Raw genomic sequence first — 13,893 nt, forward strand, 5'->3', positions numbered from 1 at the left:
CCATGCTGCTTCCTCACTCTGGAGTTACATTAAAGAGACCAAGGTCACAACAGTTTGAGCTTACAATATACGAGTCTTATGAAGTTATTCTGAACATAACAGTGACTACACACCAAAAAGTACTTCATTGGCTGTAAATCGCTTTGGGAATCCGGTGGTTGTGAAAGGCCCTATATAAATGCAAGTCTTTCTTTCCCTAGCATGTTATATTAGCTGAGTGCAGATTGGCCCTTTTTATGTTCCTTCTGGTCATGCAACTTTCCAGCTCTTTTCTTGAAAAGTTGGGTTAACACATATCACAGCACCGACTTCAACAAACAAGATGTTTCCTTTTATGGATCAGAACAAGGTTTTTCTAATTTTATGTTCAAACAAAATAGCGTGCTCTCATTGCACGTAATGTTGGATCCAAAGCTCCAGCGAAGAGCATGCAAAATAATCCAGTGACGTTTTGGTGGCAGCTAAGATTGACAGATGAACTAATTGACTTCCGAGGTGGGGCACCCTTTTATCAATTGAACTACCAAGCCAATCACTCAACCCACCTCTTAAGAGTATCCTTTAACTAAAAGGTTTTGCTATTTTTCTTTCAGTAAAAGTCATTCCATTCCACACTTGCATCCCAGTATTGGCAGTCATATCTTAGTTGTCTTCTGTTGCTTAATATTGATTGATGTAAGATTCTTCAATCTCAGAGGGTGCCATTGAGCTATTTAGTTTCTACTGTTTTTATTGTGTTTAATTAGTGACTGTTGGATTCTGGGACAGTAGAAACCCCATTTAAAGTTCGAAATTGCTGTAAGCGATGTTGCCATAGGAACATTTAAAATGCTTGTGCCAAAATCCACTTTCCACTATTTTAATGGCGGAGTTAAGCCATCTATTTTAAATGAGTTGCCAGCCTCATTACAATAGCAGAGAGTTGCTTGATACGAGCATATTCAGCGTGCACACAATAACATCAACAGCAGTAATTCTAGGCTCGAGAATCCACTTCCGTGCAGTGGACAGAAAGGTAATTCATGCGATTTTTGAACTGGAGCTGGAGCTGTGAAATCTACCCTAACCTTTCAGTGTGGCAACTTCTACAGCAGTAGCAGCCAAGATTATTACAGAATTGCTATTTAATATGAAGACAGCATTAGTTGTGTTGTGATTTGTCAAAACTAACTAGTCAACAAAACATCAGCTGCAGGTAAATGCAATAGAATAACAAGGAATCATCTAATATTGCACTACGCAGCTCAATCTCATGCCTAAAACACCAACATTGTTCCTTCGCATAACTAATACCTAATGTCTACCACACAACAGTCAGCAAAACTGATTGCTGTCGAAAACTAAAACCTTGAGGGGCAGAAATTCCCCTGTTCTGCGCCTCCAGGGGGCACTAACGGGGCGCAAAAGTGTTTTCACCTCGCGACGGAAATTGGCTATCCTCACGGGTCACAAACCAGGCCGATGACCCATTAAGGGGTGAACCTTAAAGGAGAGATGTGGCCGCTATCTTGTTTTTTTTCCCCGACTCACCGGTCGGGCTGATCGGCGCTCCTTTCTCGGGGTCTGAAATGCCATTGTGCAGCCCGGCACAGCATCTCGGTACCAGGCTGCGGCCATGGCACCCCTTACCCCCGGTGGACCAGTGGAGGCCTTCAAATGGCCTGCGCAGTTCGCAGCATCCCTCCCCTTTAAGGGAAGGGAAGGGGTGTTGAATCGCGTCAGTACTACGCGGAGAAGCTACGCAGCGCTGCCGAACCCACCCAAGTAACGCCTCCCAAACGTGCCCCAAAGCGAAGTGGAGCACTCGACATTGCGCTCCACTTCCTATCAGAGGTGGTAACCGCAATTTCGTGGCCGGGGTGGGATTTGCATGTCGGGCGCAGGAAGTCCTGCCCCCCCCCCCCCCCCTCAGTTACCGTCCCCAAATGGGGCGTAACCGAATTTTGCTCCCTGATTGTTTTGGAAATCATTGCAATTGAACAAAATAGACAAGCATTTGTTATTTTCTGTTGTGCACAGATGAGGTCCTGATCTCCACACCAACCGCAAGAGACTGTTTCGAGAAGCTTTCACTGGCTGGCCAGCATCTACCACCAGGCTTTCCAACTCCTCTCCTCTTCCCGGATGGACTATCCTCCATAGAAACTCTTCTGACGAATATCCAGGTAGGTGCAGTGACTGCTGGAGATACACTCTGGATGTTGCGGTGTAGCAGTTGTCAGTGACCAGCATGATTGACACACAGTCAACTGCAGAAGCAAAAGCAGCATGGATGAAGTGTGGAAACAATTGCCAGCAGTGCAAAACGGTTAAGGTCGAAATTCGATGTTTTTGAGGTGGTGACACCAACTGAGTGCTGATTTTAACGGCAGGCGGTGGGTACTGCCTCAAGCTGCCCAACGATGAGAGAGCAGTGCTAAAAGTGGCGTTGCACACTCATCCTCAGGCGTCAATGGAGCGGTAGCTCAGGTGGCCTACTGAATTTCCCAACGGTAGGCTGCTGGCAGGCGAGGGGAAGAAAATGATTAATAAAGTTTCTGACAGTTTCCCTTACCCACACCCATACTTTCTCACTGGTCCCATTAATGCACAATTGTTAAAAAAAAATAAACATAACCACTTACCTTGATCCCTGGATGCTCCTGCCCCGGGATCCCCAATATCCTTCCAGCTTTCCCAGGCTGTACGGACGCCTGCCGGTAAAGCCACCGTACTTACCGACTTTCACAGTCATGACGACAAGGGGGCATTGCACGCTCGATGACATCACCACGTGGGTGGCGGCTGAGCGCGCAGCAGCTAACAGGCGTCAGCAACCAAATTTCGACCCCTAAGTATGTCCAAAAGCAAGGCCAATTGCTGATCAAATTATTCGTGAGTGACGGTCAGAGTGGGTATGATCAGCCATGAATATGTAATTATTTTTCAGATCTGTTTATTAGAATCCTGCAGCACAGAAGGAGGCCATTCAGCCCATCGTGCCTGTGCCGGCTGTTTGAAAGAGCTGTCCAATTAGCCCCACTCTCCTGCTCCTGCCGACAGATTTTTCCTTTTCAAGTATTTAACTAATTCCCATTTGGAAGTTACTGTTGAATCTGCTTCCGCCACCATTTCTTGCAGAATATTCCAGATCATAATCATTCGCTGTGTAAGTAAAAAGATCTCCTCTTCTCCCCTCTGGTTCGTTCTTTCCAATTAGTTTCAATCTGTGTCCTCTGGTTATTGACCCTCTTGCCAGTGGAAACAGCTTCTCGCTGGCTGCTCTATCAAAATCCGTCATCATTTTTAATACCTCTATTAAATCTCCCATTAACCTTCTCTGCACTTCATTACTGCTGTGTGTTGTAATGTGAGAAACGCGGCCAATTTGCACACAGCAAGCTCCCACAAACAGTAATGTGATAATGATCAGATAATCTGTTTTAGTTATGTTGATTGAGTGATAAATATTGGGCAGGACACCAGCAATAACTCCCCTGATCTTCTTCGAAATAGTGCCATGGGATCTGTTACATCCACTTGAGAGAGCAGACAGGTCCTCAGTTTAACATCTCATCTGAAAGATGGCACCTCCAACAATGTAGCACTCCCTCAGCACTGCACTGGAGTGTCAGCCTAGATTTTTGTGTTCAAGTCCCTAGAGTGGGACTTGAACCCACAACCTCCTGACTCAGAGGTGAGAGTGCTACCCACTGAGCCACAGCTGACACGAAAGGGAAGGAAATCTGCCGTCCTTACCCGGCCTATATGCGACTGTTCTTGTGGTTCTATACCACCATTCTTGTGGTTCTCTACTTGGCGAAGGAGTGGCGAGAGATTATACAGGGACGTGATCGGGGCCCAGGAGAGGCGTGAGTTTGGGACCCAGAAGAGGCGAGGGCCCAGGGGCAGCACGGGCCAGCCCACACTGCGATATGTGTGCGCACTAGGTCCGTGCAGCAGAGCTGGTCTCCAGTCTTCTTGGTTAACCCTTGTCACTGGACCAAGACCTAGCTCTGTCAAGCCCGTGTGGTGGCTGGTGTGCAACGGTCACCAGACGTTAAAAAATGCCACACACAGGCATCTTCCACACTAAAAGATTTAGTTCGGGACCTGGAATATTAGGTCCTTCATTAAAACACCTGTGAACTTTTTGGCGTGGAAGCAAGTCATCCTCGACTCGAGGGACTGCCTATGATGATGGGCTATTTACAACACTTGTACAGCAAACTTTTTTCACCTGAATATATTTTTTTCAGTCGGTTTATTGCTGTAATCATTGCTGGCCATGATATTTTAAATTTTACAGTCACTCCATAGAATCACAGAAAATTACAGCACAGACCTTCAGCCTATCATGTCCATGCCAGCCAACAAAGAGCTATCCAGCCTAATCCCACTTTCCAGCTCTTGGTCTGTAGCCTTGTAGGTTATGGCACTTCAAGTGCATATCCAAGTACTTTTTAAATACTATGAGGATTTCTGCCTCTACCACTCTTTCAGGCAGTGAGTTCCAGACACCCACCACCCTCTGGGTGAAAACATTTCTCCTCAAATTCTCTCTAAACCTCCTATCACTTAAATCTATGCCCCTTAGTTATTGACCCCTCTGCTAAGGGCAATATGTCCTTCCTATCCACTCTATCTAGGTCCCTCATAATTTTATGCACCTATACTCCAATTAGTCAGTGTTTGTGCAAAATATTTTCAGAGTTGCCTCACATTATGGCAGAGAAGGATTATTCTTATTTTACATAGGCGAGATTAATTTATTGTGAGGCAAGTGCCACCTACTGGAAGTGATGAGTGACACTGATTGGAGCAACTCTCATATTCAAGAGTTTGTTATAATCTAACTGAAATATGACTTCTATTAAAAATAATATTTCAAACACTGACCAAAAATACCAACCCATATATTGTGGCCTTACTACCCCCAAAAGAGAAGTTTAATACTTTGCCAGATTTATTTTGCATCATGCAATGTGACCTGAAGTACAAATTTTTTTACGGGGACATTGTGTGTGTGGTGTTCTCAGCACATCTCTTGGGGTTCATAAATATCACCCAATGACCCAACTTTCTGAGCAACTCCTCAGTAAGGTTGTCAAGTCTTTTGAAAGGAAGCAATTTTTTTTTAAATTCACGGGATTATGGGGGATGATGGCAAGGCCGACATTTATTGCACATTCCTAGTAGTCCTAAGAAGCTGGTGTTGCACCTTCTCCTTGAAGGTGATTCTCCCACATTGGTGTTGGGTAGGGAATTCCAGGATATTCGCCCAGCGACGATGAAGGAACTGGCGAATATATGTCGAAGTCAGGATGGTTTGTAGGGACTTGGAAAGCAACTTGGGGTTGACAGTGTTTCACCGAGCAAAACAAATGGCTCGGGGGGTAAGTGCACTCTACAATGTGTCACTGAATCATCCAATTGATAGCAGATTCAATACTTGGCCTGTGCTTCTCCTATTGGTGGTGGAGGATGGGATTTGGGAAGGCCACAATTGGCTTCATTGTCTTCCGAATAGAGAAATCAAGCCAGATTCCCACTCCTGACCACTATCCAGGGATTCCTGTTGGAAAGTATGTGCTTGTGGACTTTGGGAGAAGAAGATTGGGTTAAGCTGTGAGGTCACTGAACACATTGTCATATAGCCCAATGGCACTCACTGTCTAGCCTCACACATGAAGAGTGGACAATTGAGTGAGGAACTGCAAGGCACAGAACTGCACCGAGTACCAGTGACCACTTTCAAGAAAGAAGGGGAGAGCAAAAACTCGAGGAGAATGGGGCAGAATAGTAATGGTATTTTATTTCATACATATTCAGTGGCTCCTGGGAAAGATATTTTTGATGCCTATGAGAACACGGTGTGATTCGTGCAAAATGTCTGCTGTGAATCCACTACCAGACATGAAATGAAGTGTAGCACCGATAAACGCCGATGCCGAGCTTGCTAATGTTCCCTAATATTTCAAAACTGGGGAAAACATTGTTGCAAAATGCGTGATATTTCCACTCGTGCACCTTAATTTATAGGCGGAGAAATTTGTGTCATCTGGGCTTCCCGTTAGCGTCTCCAGGGACGCGAACGGGGCACAAATGATTTCTCGCCCGGGGTGCGGGGCCACGAAATTCCGTGGGCGTTTGCGGAGGCGCAAACCAGCAGCACCCTGGGCTGTTGGGAAGGCGATGACGACATCATCACCGTGCGCAGCAACCCGTTTTTGCCCCGAAGCGAAGATGAACAATGAACCAGGCCGATCTTCCTGCATGCGGGATGAAAATTAAAGGGGCGGCACTTTTTAACAAATGGCAGACTTATTGTTCACGGCCTTGCCTTATCGAATTCGCAGGGGTCCGTGCCACGATGTTGCTGCCCGGCACTCCACTGCTGCCACGGCATCCCGCTCCCCGGTAGTGTCGTGGTGGCCCTTCTCCCCAATGCAGTCAGCAGTCTGCCCTCCCCCTTTAACAGAAGGGGAGGGCCCTGTGCTCCCGCCAGCGGAAAATTCGCACAGTTTGCATCCTAGTCTCGCCCCTGAGAGGAAGTGGACCATGCGACATTGTGCTCCACTTCCTCTTGGGAATGGTAACCCCAGTTGTGCTGCTGGGATGGGACTTCTGCATCGGCTCCATAATCTTTGAAAAACAAGACAACCAAATTGCTTTGGATTAAATTCAATTTTATACAGTGAATTTAAGCCCACTAGGAAACAGCATAAAACTGCCAGAACAAATTTCTCTTATTGCTAACAGCTGTCAGTGCAAGAAGACTGTTGTTGAGTCTTCCTTGTATTGGTCTTAAACCTAGGTTTCTGGCATAGACTTTTTTTGAATGACTTGCTAATGGCGTTTTGTTGTTTTCTGATTTCTTTGGTGTGAACAGGGGCTACTGAAGGTTGCCATAGACAATGCCAGGGCCCAGGAAAAGCAGGTGCAACTTGAGAAGACAGAGCTAAAGATGGAACTGTTCAGGGAGCGAGAGATGAGGGAAAGCTTGGAGAAGCAGTTAGCAGTGGAGCAGAAAAACAGAGGTAAGTGGTTAGAAGACAGAAGCATTGCATCTGCTCCTGATAGAGAGAGCAAAGCAATAAAAGGTGAACACAGCATGGTCTTTCTGCAAAACATGCTCTTACTCCAACCTGTCGTTGTGTTCCTCCTTCCAGCAATAATTCAGAAGCGGTTAAAGAAAGAAAAGAAGGCAAAGAGGAAATTGCAGGAAGCACTTGAATTCGAGACCAAGCGACGAGAACAAGCAGAACAGGCATTAAAACAAGCTGCCTCTGCAGACAATCTCAGGGTCCTGAACGGTAAGAGCATGAAAATGACCTGTGACTGAATCTCCTGAAACGATGTGGGTTCCTGCCGCTTAGGCACAGTAAAAGTTACTTTGACAAAAGCTCTATTCGCTTTGCATTCAGATTGTGGAGCAGGCTGATTAAAACATTGGTAGCAGAAGAAACAAAGCAGTATCATTCACTGGGTTGAAAAAAAATAAGAACAATAATTGACTGTCTCAACATGAAATAAATGATGAGAACATTTTTTTGTACAAGTATCCAATTTGAAAAGTGAACTCAGTGCTCCGATCTTCCCCATTGTTAGATTCGGTGACCCAAGATGTGGAAGCTGACCGTAGCACTGGACGAACAGATGCTGAAAGGACAATACAAGGTACTAGACAGCAGCAGCCATAAATCTAACTCCGGCGCTATACATTTTGCTTAGCTTCAGTTTGTTATTCAAGCATGCAGGTTTCTAGCTGGGCCACATCAAAAGCAGCTTTGGCAAGGTCGATCTTAGTCTGCATGTTTACACACAGTCTGCGCATTGATCAAGATCTAAAATACTTTCTATTAAAAGTCACTGGACTCTCTGATTGTTTAGAATTAGGAATTAACTTAAGTTAGTTATATTCCACAGAAAGCCTGCCCTGTTAGCGAAATCAGATCATACAGCCAACGTAATAAGTAAAACGCAATAAGGCAGCTGCAATAAAGTCTAATCATAGAAGTTTACGGCACAGAAGGAGAGCCGGTCGACAAAGAGCTACCCAGCCTATTCTCACTTTCCAGGTCAAGGTCTGTAGCCCTGTAATTTATGGCACTTCAAGTGCATATCCAAGTACTTTTTAAATGAGATGAGGTTTTTTGCCTCTACCACGCTTTCAGGCAGTGAGTTCCAGACCCCCACCACCCTCTGGGTGAAAAAAAGTTCTCAACTTCCCTCTAATCCTTCTAACCAATACTTTAAATCGATTCCCCCTGGTTATTGACCTCTCTGTTAAGGGAAATAGGTCCTTCCTATCCACTCTATCTCGGCCTCTCATAATTTTATACACCTTAATCAAGTCTCCCTTCAGCCTCCTCTGTTCCAAAGAAAACAACCCCAGCCTATCCATTATAAATCATTGTATATGATTCTAATTTGGCGACTTTGATGGGCTCAAAAAGTTTTGTCTCCCCTTGGCCGCATGATCACCTCTGATCTATCTGACGATTCGATGCTTGGCCCTCTCCTTATCATTTACAGGTTACCTCTTGATGATGTTATGCAGAAGCATGAGGGCGGCTTGCACACATATGCTGAAGAAGCTCTGGAAAATGGGGAACACTGTAACACGGATGTCTGACGCCTGTGCTCAATTTGCTGAGGAGCACAGCCTCAGATAATTGACACTATTATGGAGAGAAAAACTTGTAGTTGACTAGTTTGATTTCTTTTTTCAAATGGCTCATGTGTCTTTAATTTTTAGATTTAATGGAGGAGGATGTTTCATTTGTAGTTTAATTAACCTACCCCCTCCCTGCCCCCGCCCCATTCCCTGCAGCCCCCAACTTCAAAACTGGTGGCTTTTCTGTGTGGACATATTGGGGTATGATTTTTATCTTCACTGCCTGGGGGGGTAATCTGGTGGGATGGATCACCCGGCCTTTATAGAACCTGCCTGATTGTCATTCCATTAATCCACCTACCAGTTTACTGACCAGAAGCCGAACACTAAAATCTACCTCATTGTCTTTGTGGCAGACATTAAGGCTGGATTTTCCATTGATTGACTGCCCAGTTAGAGCTGGAAGAGTGACATAGGACAGGGACAGGCAATGCCACATTCAGGCCTCTAACGAAGTTAGAAGCCAAAAGCCCCCACCCAAATATGACGGCAGTATATTAATTGCATTCGAATGCTGCCATGCTGGCACACGTCATTTCTAAAACATTCTCCAAGACATTTCTCCACCTGTGCCAATTTGTTAATCCCACTCTTATCTTTCTTACCTTGCTTTCCCTTGGTGCCAAGCATGGAGTGCCCTTTCAATCTTATTGTTCTACTTCTCCTCGGTGCTCCTTCAGTGACAGAAAGGTGTAAAGTAACTAGCAAGCGCATTACTACAGGAGTCTTTGGAAACTGAGGTGATGTTTGTTTCAGGCCCGTTGATGCCCTGTTGGAGCCAGCTACAGTTTGCATCTCGCCTGCTGCAAAGGCACCAGCCCTGCAGGCACATATTGCTTTTGTTAACCTTTCTCTCTTTAACCTGGCTTGTGCATAGTACAAGAAGCAATCCAGAGATTACCACCTTGGCTCAGTTAGTAGCACCTTAACCTGAGAGTCAGAAGATTGTGGGTTCAAGCACCACCCAGCAACCAGAGCACACTCCAGTGCAGTGCTGAGGGAATGCTGCACTCTGTAAGAGGTGCTGTTTTTCAGATGGGGCACTCTCAGGTGAACCTAGATCCAATGGCAGTATCGAAAGAGAGATGGGAAGTTCTCCTTGGTGTTATGACCAATATTTATTCATCAACCAACATCGCTAAAACAGATAAATCTCATTGCTGTTTGTGGGACCTTGCTGTGCACAGATTGGCTGCCGCATTTCCCTGTATTACAACAGTGATTACAGTTCAAAAATACTTAATTGCCTGTGAAGCACTTTGGGACATCCTGAGATTGTGAAAGGCGCTATATATTATTTCTTCTTTCTTTTAAAAATAATCCTTAAATTTCCCTGAGACCCACCATATTTCTGGTGGCCAAATCTTCTGCCCACATGGGCCTGTCAGATGCCAGTAATGCAATTGAGATGTTCAAGATGGAGATCAGTAGATTTTTGTTAGGTATGGGTGCGAAGTAATATGGAGCAAAGGTGGGCAAATGAAGTTTAGGTACAGATCAGCCATGATCTCATTGACAGAACGGTAGCATAGTGATTATGTTGCTTGACTGGTAATCCAGAAACATGAGTTCAAATCCCACCATGGCAGCTGGGGAATTTAAAATTCAGTTCATTAAATCTGGAATAAAAAGTTAGTCTCAGTAATGGTGACCATGAAGCTGCTGGATTGTTGTAAAACACATCTGGTTCACTGATGTCCTTTCGGGAAGGAAGTCTGCTGTCCTTACCTGGTCTGGCCTACATGTCACTCCAGGCCCACAGCAATGTGCTTGACTTATAACTACCCTCTATGGTTCAAGAAGGTGGCTCACCACCACCTTCTTTCTCAAGGTCAATTAGGGATGAGCAATAACTGCCTGCCTTGTCAGCAATGCATCACATCCCATGAATGAATGGCCCACTCCTGTTCCAAGAAGAACATAAAAAATAGGAGCAGGAGTAGGCCATATGGCCCCTCGAGCCTGCTCCGCCATTTAATACAATCTTGGCTGATCCGATCATGGACTCAGGTCCACTTCTCTGCCCGTTCCCCATAACCCCTTATTCCCTTATTAGTTAAGAAATTGTCTATCTCTGTCTTAAATTTATTCAATGTCCCAGCTTCCACAGCTCTCTGAGGCAGCGAATTCCACAGAATTACAACCCTCAGAGAAGAAATTTCTCCTCCTCTCAGTTTTAAATGAGCGGCTCCTTATTCTAAGATTATGCCCTCTAGTTCTGGTTTCCCCTATCAGTGGAAACATCCTCGCTGAATCCACCCTGTAAAGCCCCCTCATAATCTTATACGTATCGATAAGATCACCTCTCATTCTTCTGAATTCCAATGAGTAGAGGCCCAACCTACTCAACTTTTCCTCATAAGTCAAACCCCTTAGCTCCAGAATCAACCTAGTGAAACTTCTCTGAACTGCCTCCAAAGCAAGTATATCCTTTCGTAAATATGGAGACCAAAACTGCATGCAGTATTCCAGGTGTGGCCTCACCAATACCCTGTATAACTGTAGCAAGACTTTCCTGCTTTTATACTCTATCCCCTTTACAATAAAGGCCAAGATTCCATTGGCCTTCCTGATCACTTGCTGTACCTGCATACTATCCTTTTCTGTTTCATGCACAAGTACCCCCAGGTCTCGCTGTACCTCAGCACGTTGCAATCTTTCTCCATTTAAATAATAACGTGCTCTTTGATTTTTTTCTGCCAATCCTTACACTTTCTAACATTGTACTCCATCTGCCAAATTTTTGCCCACTCATTTAGCCTGTCTGTGTCCTTTTGCAGATTTTTTGTGTCCTCCTCACACATTACTTCTCCCATCTTTGTATCGTCTGCAAACTTGGCTACATTACACTCGGTCCCTTCATCCAAGTCGTTAATATAGATTGTAAATGGTTGGGGTCCCAGCACTGATCCCTGCGGCACCCCACTAGTTACTGATTGCCAACCAGAGAATGAGCCATTTATCCCGACTCTCTGTTTTCTGTTAGTTAGCCAATCCTCTATCCATGCCAATATATTACCCCCAACCCCGTGAACTTTTATCTATGATCCAATGTTCCAATGTTCCTATGTAGCCATGGCAGTGCTGGCACCCATCAGACGCTGGTGAGTGTGAGCATCGTGTAACTACTGGATTATGCACTGAGGAATTTGGGGCCTGCTAAATTTCTCTACTAAGTTGCTGGATGGTGGAATTTTGTAATGAGTCCGAAGTAATGATTTGGAAAGATTAGCTGGCACTATCCCAATTATGTGGCAATACAATATATTTATCTTAAAGTCACAACAAAACCTCCATTGACCTGTGAATGCTATTTTTGGGTAGCCCTGTTCTTGTTTTGATTTCAAAAGAATTCATCTAATTGTCAGCATTCTACATTTAACCACTTCTGTTTGAAAAAAGTTCTCTGCCTGATGCTCTTCTAGTTTCCCCTCGCCTCCGCGCACCCACTCCTCCCCCCTTCACCGTCTTCACTTTATTTCATTCCCAGGATAACATTATCACAAATGTATTCCTTTAATGTCATCTCAGCTCCACTTATTCTGACACCTTTGATCCATTTGTTACCCATCATTCATTTTCATGGAAAAAAAATCCTCGTATTATAATGTCACCTTTCAAGAGAAGGTGAGATCAGTATGGTAATGAGCTGTAACTGATGCCAAGAGGCAAGAAAGAAAAGTGCAGGTGCAAAGTGTTTTATACACCGCCCCCGGGGTATCTATAAATCAAAGCTGAGGTGGAAACGCTTTGTTGCAGGCTGACAATGATGTCACTTTTTATTACCAGTGTATCCACACTGACTGAGCTAGAAGCAGCAGTTGGGCTAGTTTCTTCTTTTACTTTCAATTAGCTGAGATGTTTGAAGAGCCAGAGTAATTTGATATACACCATTTAACTCAGCTAATTCAGGCACATTCGAATAAAGGTGCGATCATTTTAAATCATGTAGAAAGGATAGATTTTCAACGTGCACCCCCACCCCCTTGCCTTCCCCCAAGCATTGCAGTTTTCTTTCTTTCTATCTATCTATCTCTCTTTATCTCTCTCTTTATTTCAACCTCTTTATCTCTCTATCTCTATCTCTCTAATCACCTGTTGTAACATCGCCAGACCCCGCCCCTGCTCAGCTCATCTTCTGCTGAAACCCTCATCCATTCCTTTGTTATCTCTGGACAACCATTCTAATGGTCTCCTGGCTGACATCCCACCTTCAAAAATTGAGCTATGCAAAACTCAGCTGCCCTGGCCAATATGTATCATGCAGCAAACATAACTAATAACATCAGTGGTCATTATCAGATTGCTGCAAGTGGGAGCTTGCTGTGCACTAATTGCATTACATTGCAACAATGACTACACATCAAAAAGTACTTCATTGGCTGTAAAGTGCTTTGGGACATCCATAGGTCATGAAAGGCGCTGTATAAATTCAAGTCTTTCTTTTCATTTGCCCGTATCCTAACTCTCAACAGGTCCAGTTTACCCATCATCGCCGTCCTTGCTGATTTACATTGGTTCCCGGTCCGGCAACTCCTCGATTTTAAAATTCGCATTGGTGTTTTCAAATCCCTCCATGGCCTCACCCTTGCCTGTCTCTGTAACCTACTCCAACCCCACAACCCTCCGAGACCTCTGTGCTCCTCCAATTCTGGCCCCTTGTGCGTCCCCGATTTTAATCGCTGCACCATTGGTGACCGTGCCTGCAGCTGGCGAGTCCCCAAGCTCTGAAATTCCCTCCCAAACCTCTCCGCCCCCCTAGCTCTCTCTCCTCCTTTAAGATGTTCCTTAAAACCTACCTCTTTGACCAACCTGCCCTAATATCTCCTTATGTGGCTCAGTGTTAAATTTTGTTTGATAATCACTCCTGTAAAGCGCCTTGGAATGTTTTGCCATGCAAGTTGTTGTTATAGGTGCAGTCCCAGGTTCATTGCTTTGGGGAAGCCTTGGCCATCCTACAAGAAAGAAAGAAAGAAAGAAAGACTTACATTTATATAGCACCTTTCACGACCACCGGACATCTCAAAACACTTTACAGCCAATTAAGTACTTTTGGAGTGTAGTCATTGTTGTAATGGAGGAAACATGGCAGCCAGTTTGCACACAGCAAGCTCCCACAAACAGCAATGTGATAATGACCACATAATTTGTTTTTGTTATGTTGATTGAGGGATAAATATTGGCCAAGACACAGGGAAAGAATTCCCCTGCTCTTCTTCAAAATAGTGCCATGG

At 44.7% G+C, this 13,893-nt stretch overlaps 1 protein-coding gene across 9 annotated transcripts in view; it reads left to right on the forward strand.

Moving 5' to 3' along the window:
• Positions 1–13,893, forward strand: part of dachc (dachshund c) — a 662,558-nt gene that overhangs the window by 622,706 nt on the left and 25,959 nt on the right. For all 9 annotated transcript variants that reach the window (XM_070891740.1, XM_070891739.1, XM_070891746.1 and 6 more), the window contains 4 exons: positions 2,020–2,165; positions 6,872–7,019; positions 7,152–7,295; positions 7,591–7,659. In XM_070891740.1, coding sequence (XP_070747841.1) covers positions 2,020–2,165; positions 6,872–7,019; positions 7,152–7,295; positions 7,591–7,659 — 507 coding nt within the window. The remainder of the gene's footprint in view (positions 1–2,019; positions 2,166–6,871; positions 7,020–7,151; positions 7,296–7,590; positions 7,660–13,893) is intronic.

The sequence above is a fragment of the Pristiophorus japonicus genome, chromosome 10 (genome assembly GCF_044704955.1).
Source record: "Pristiophorus japonicus isolate sPriJap1 chromosome 10, sPriJap1.hap1, whole genome shotgun sequence".
Taxonomy (NCBI): Eukaryota; Metazoa; Chordata; class Chondrichthyes; family Pristiophoridae; genus Pristiophorus; species Pristiophorus japonicus.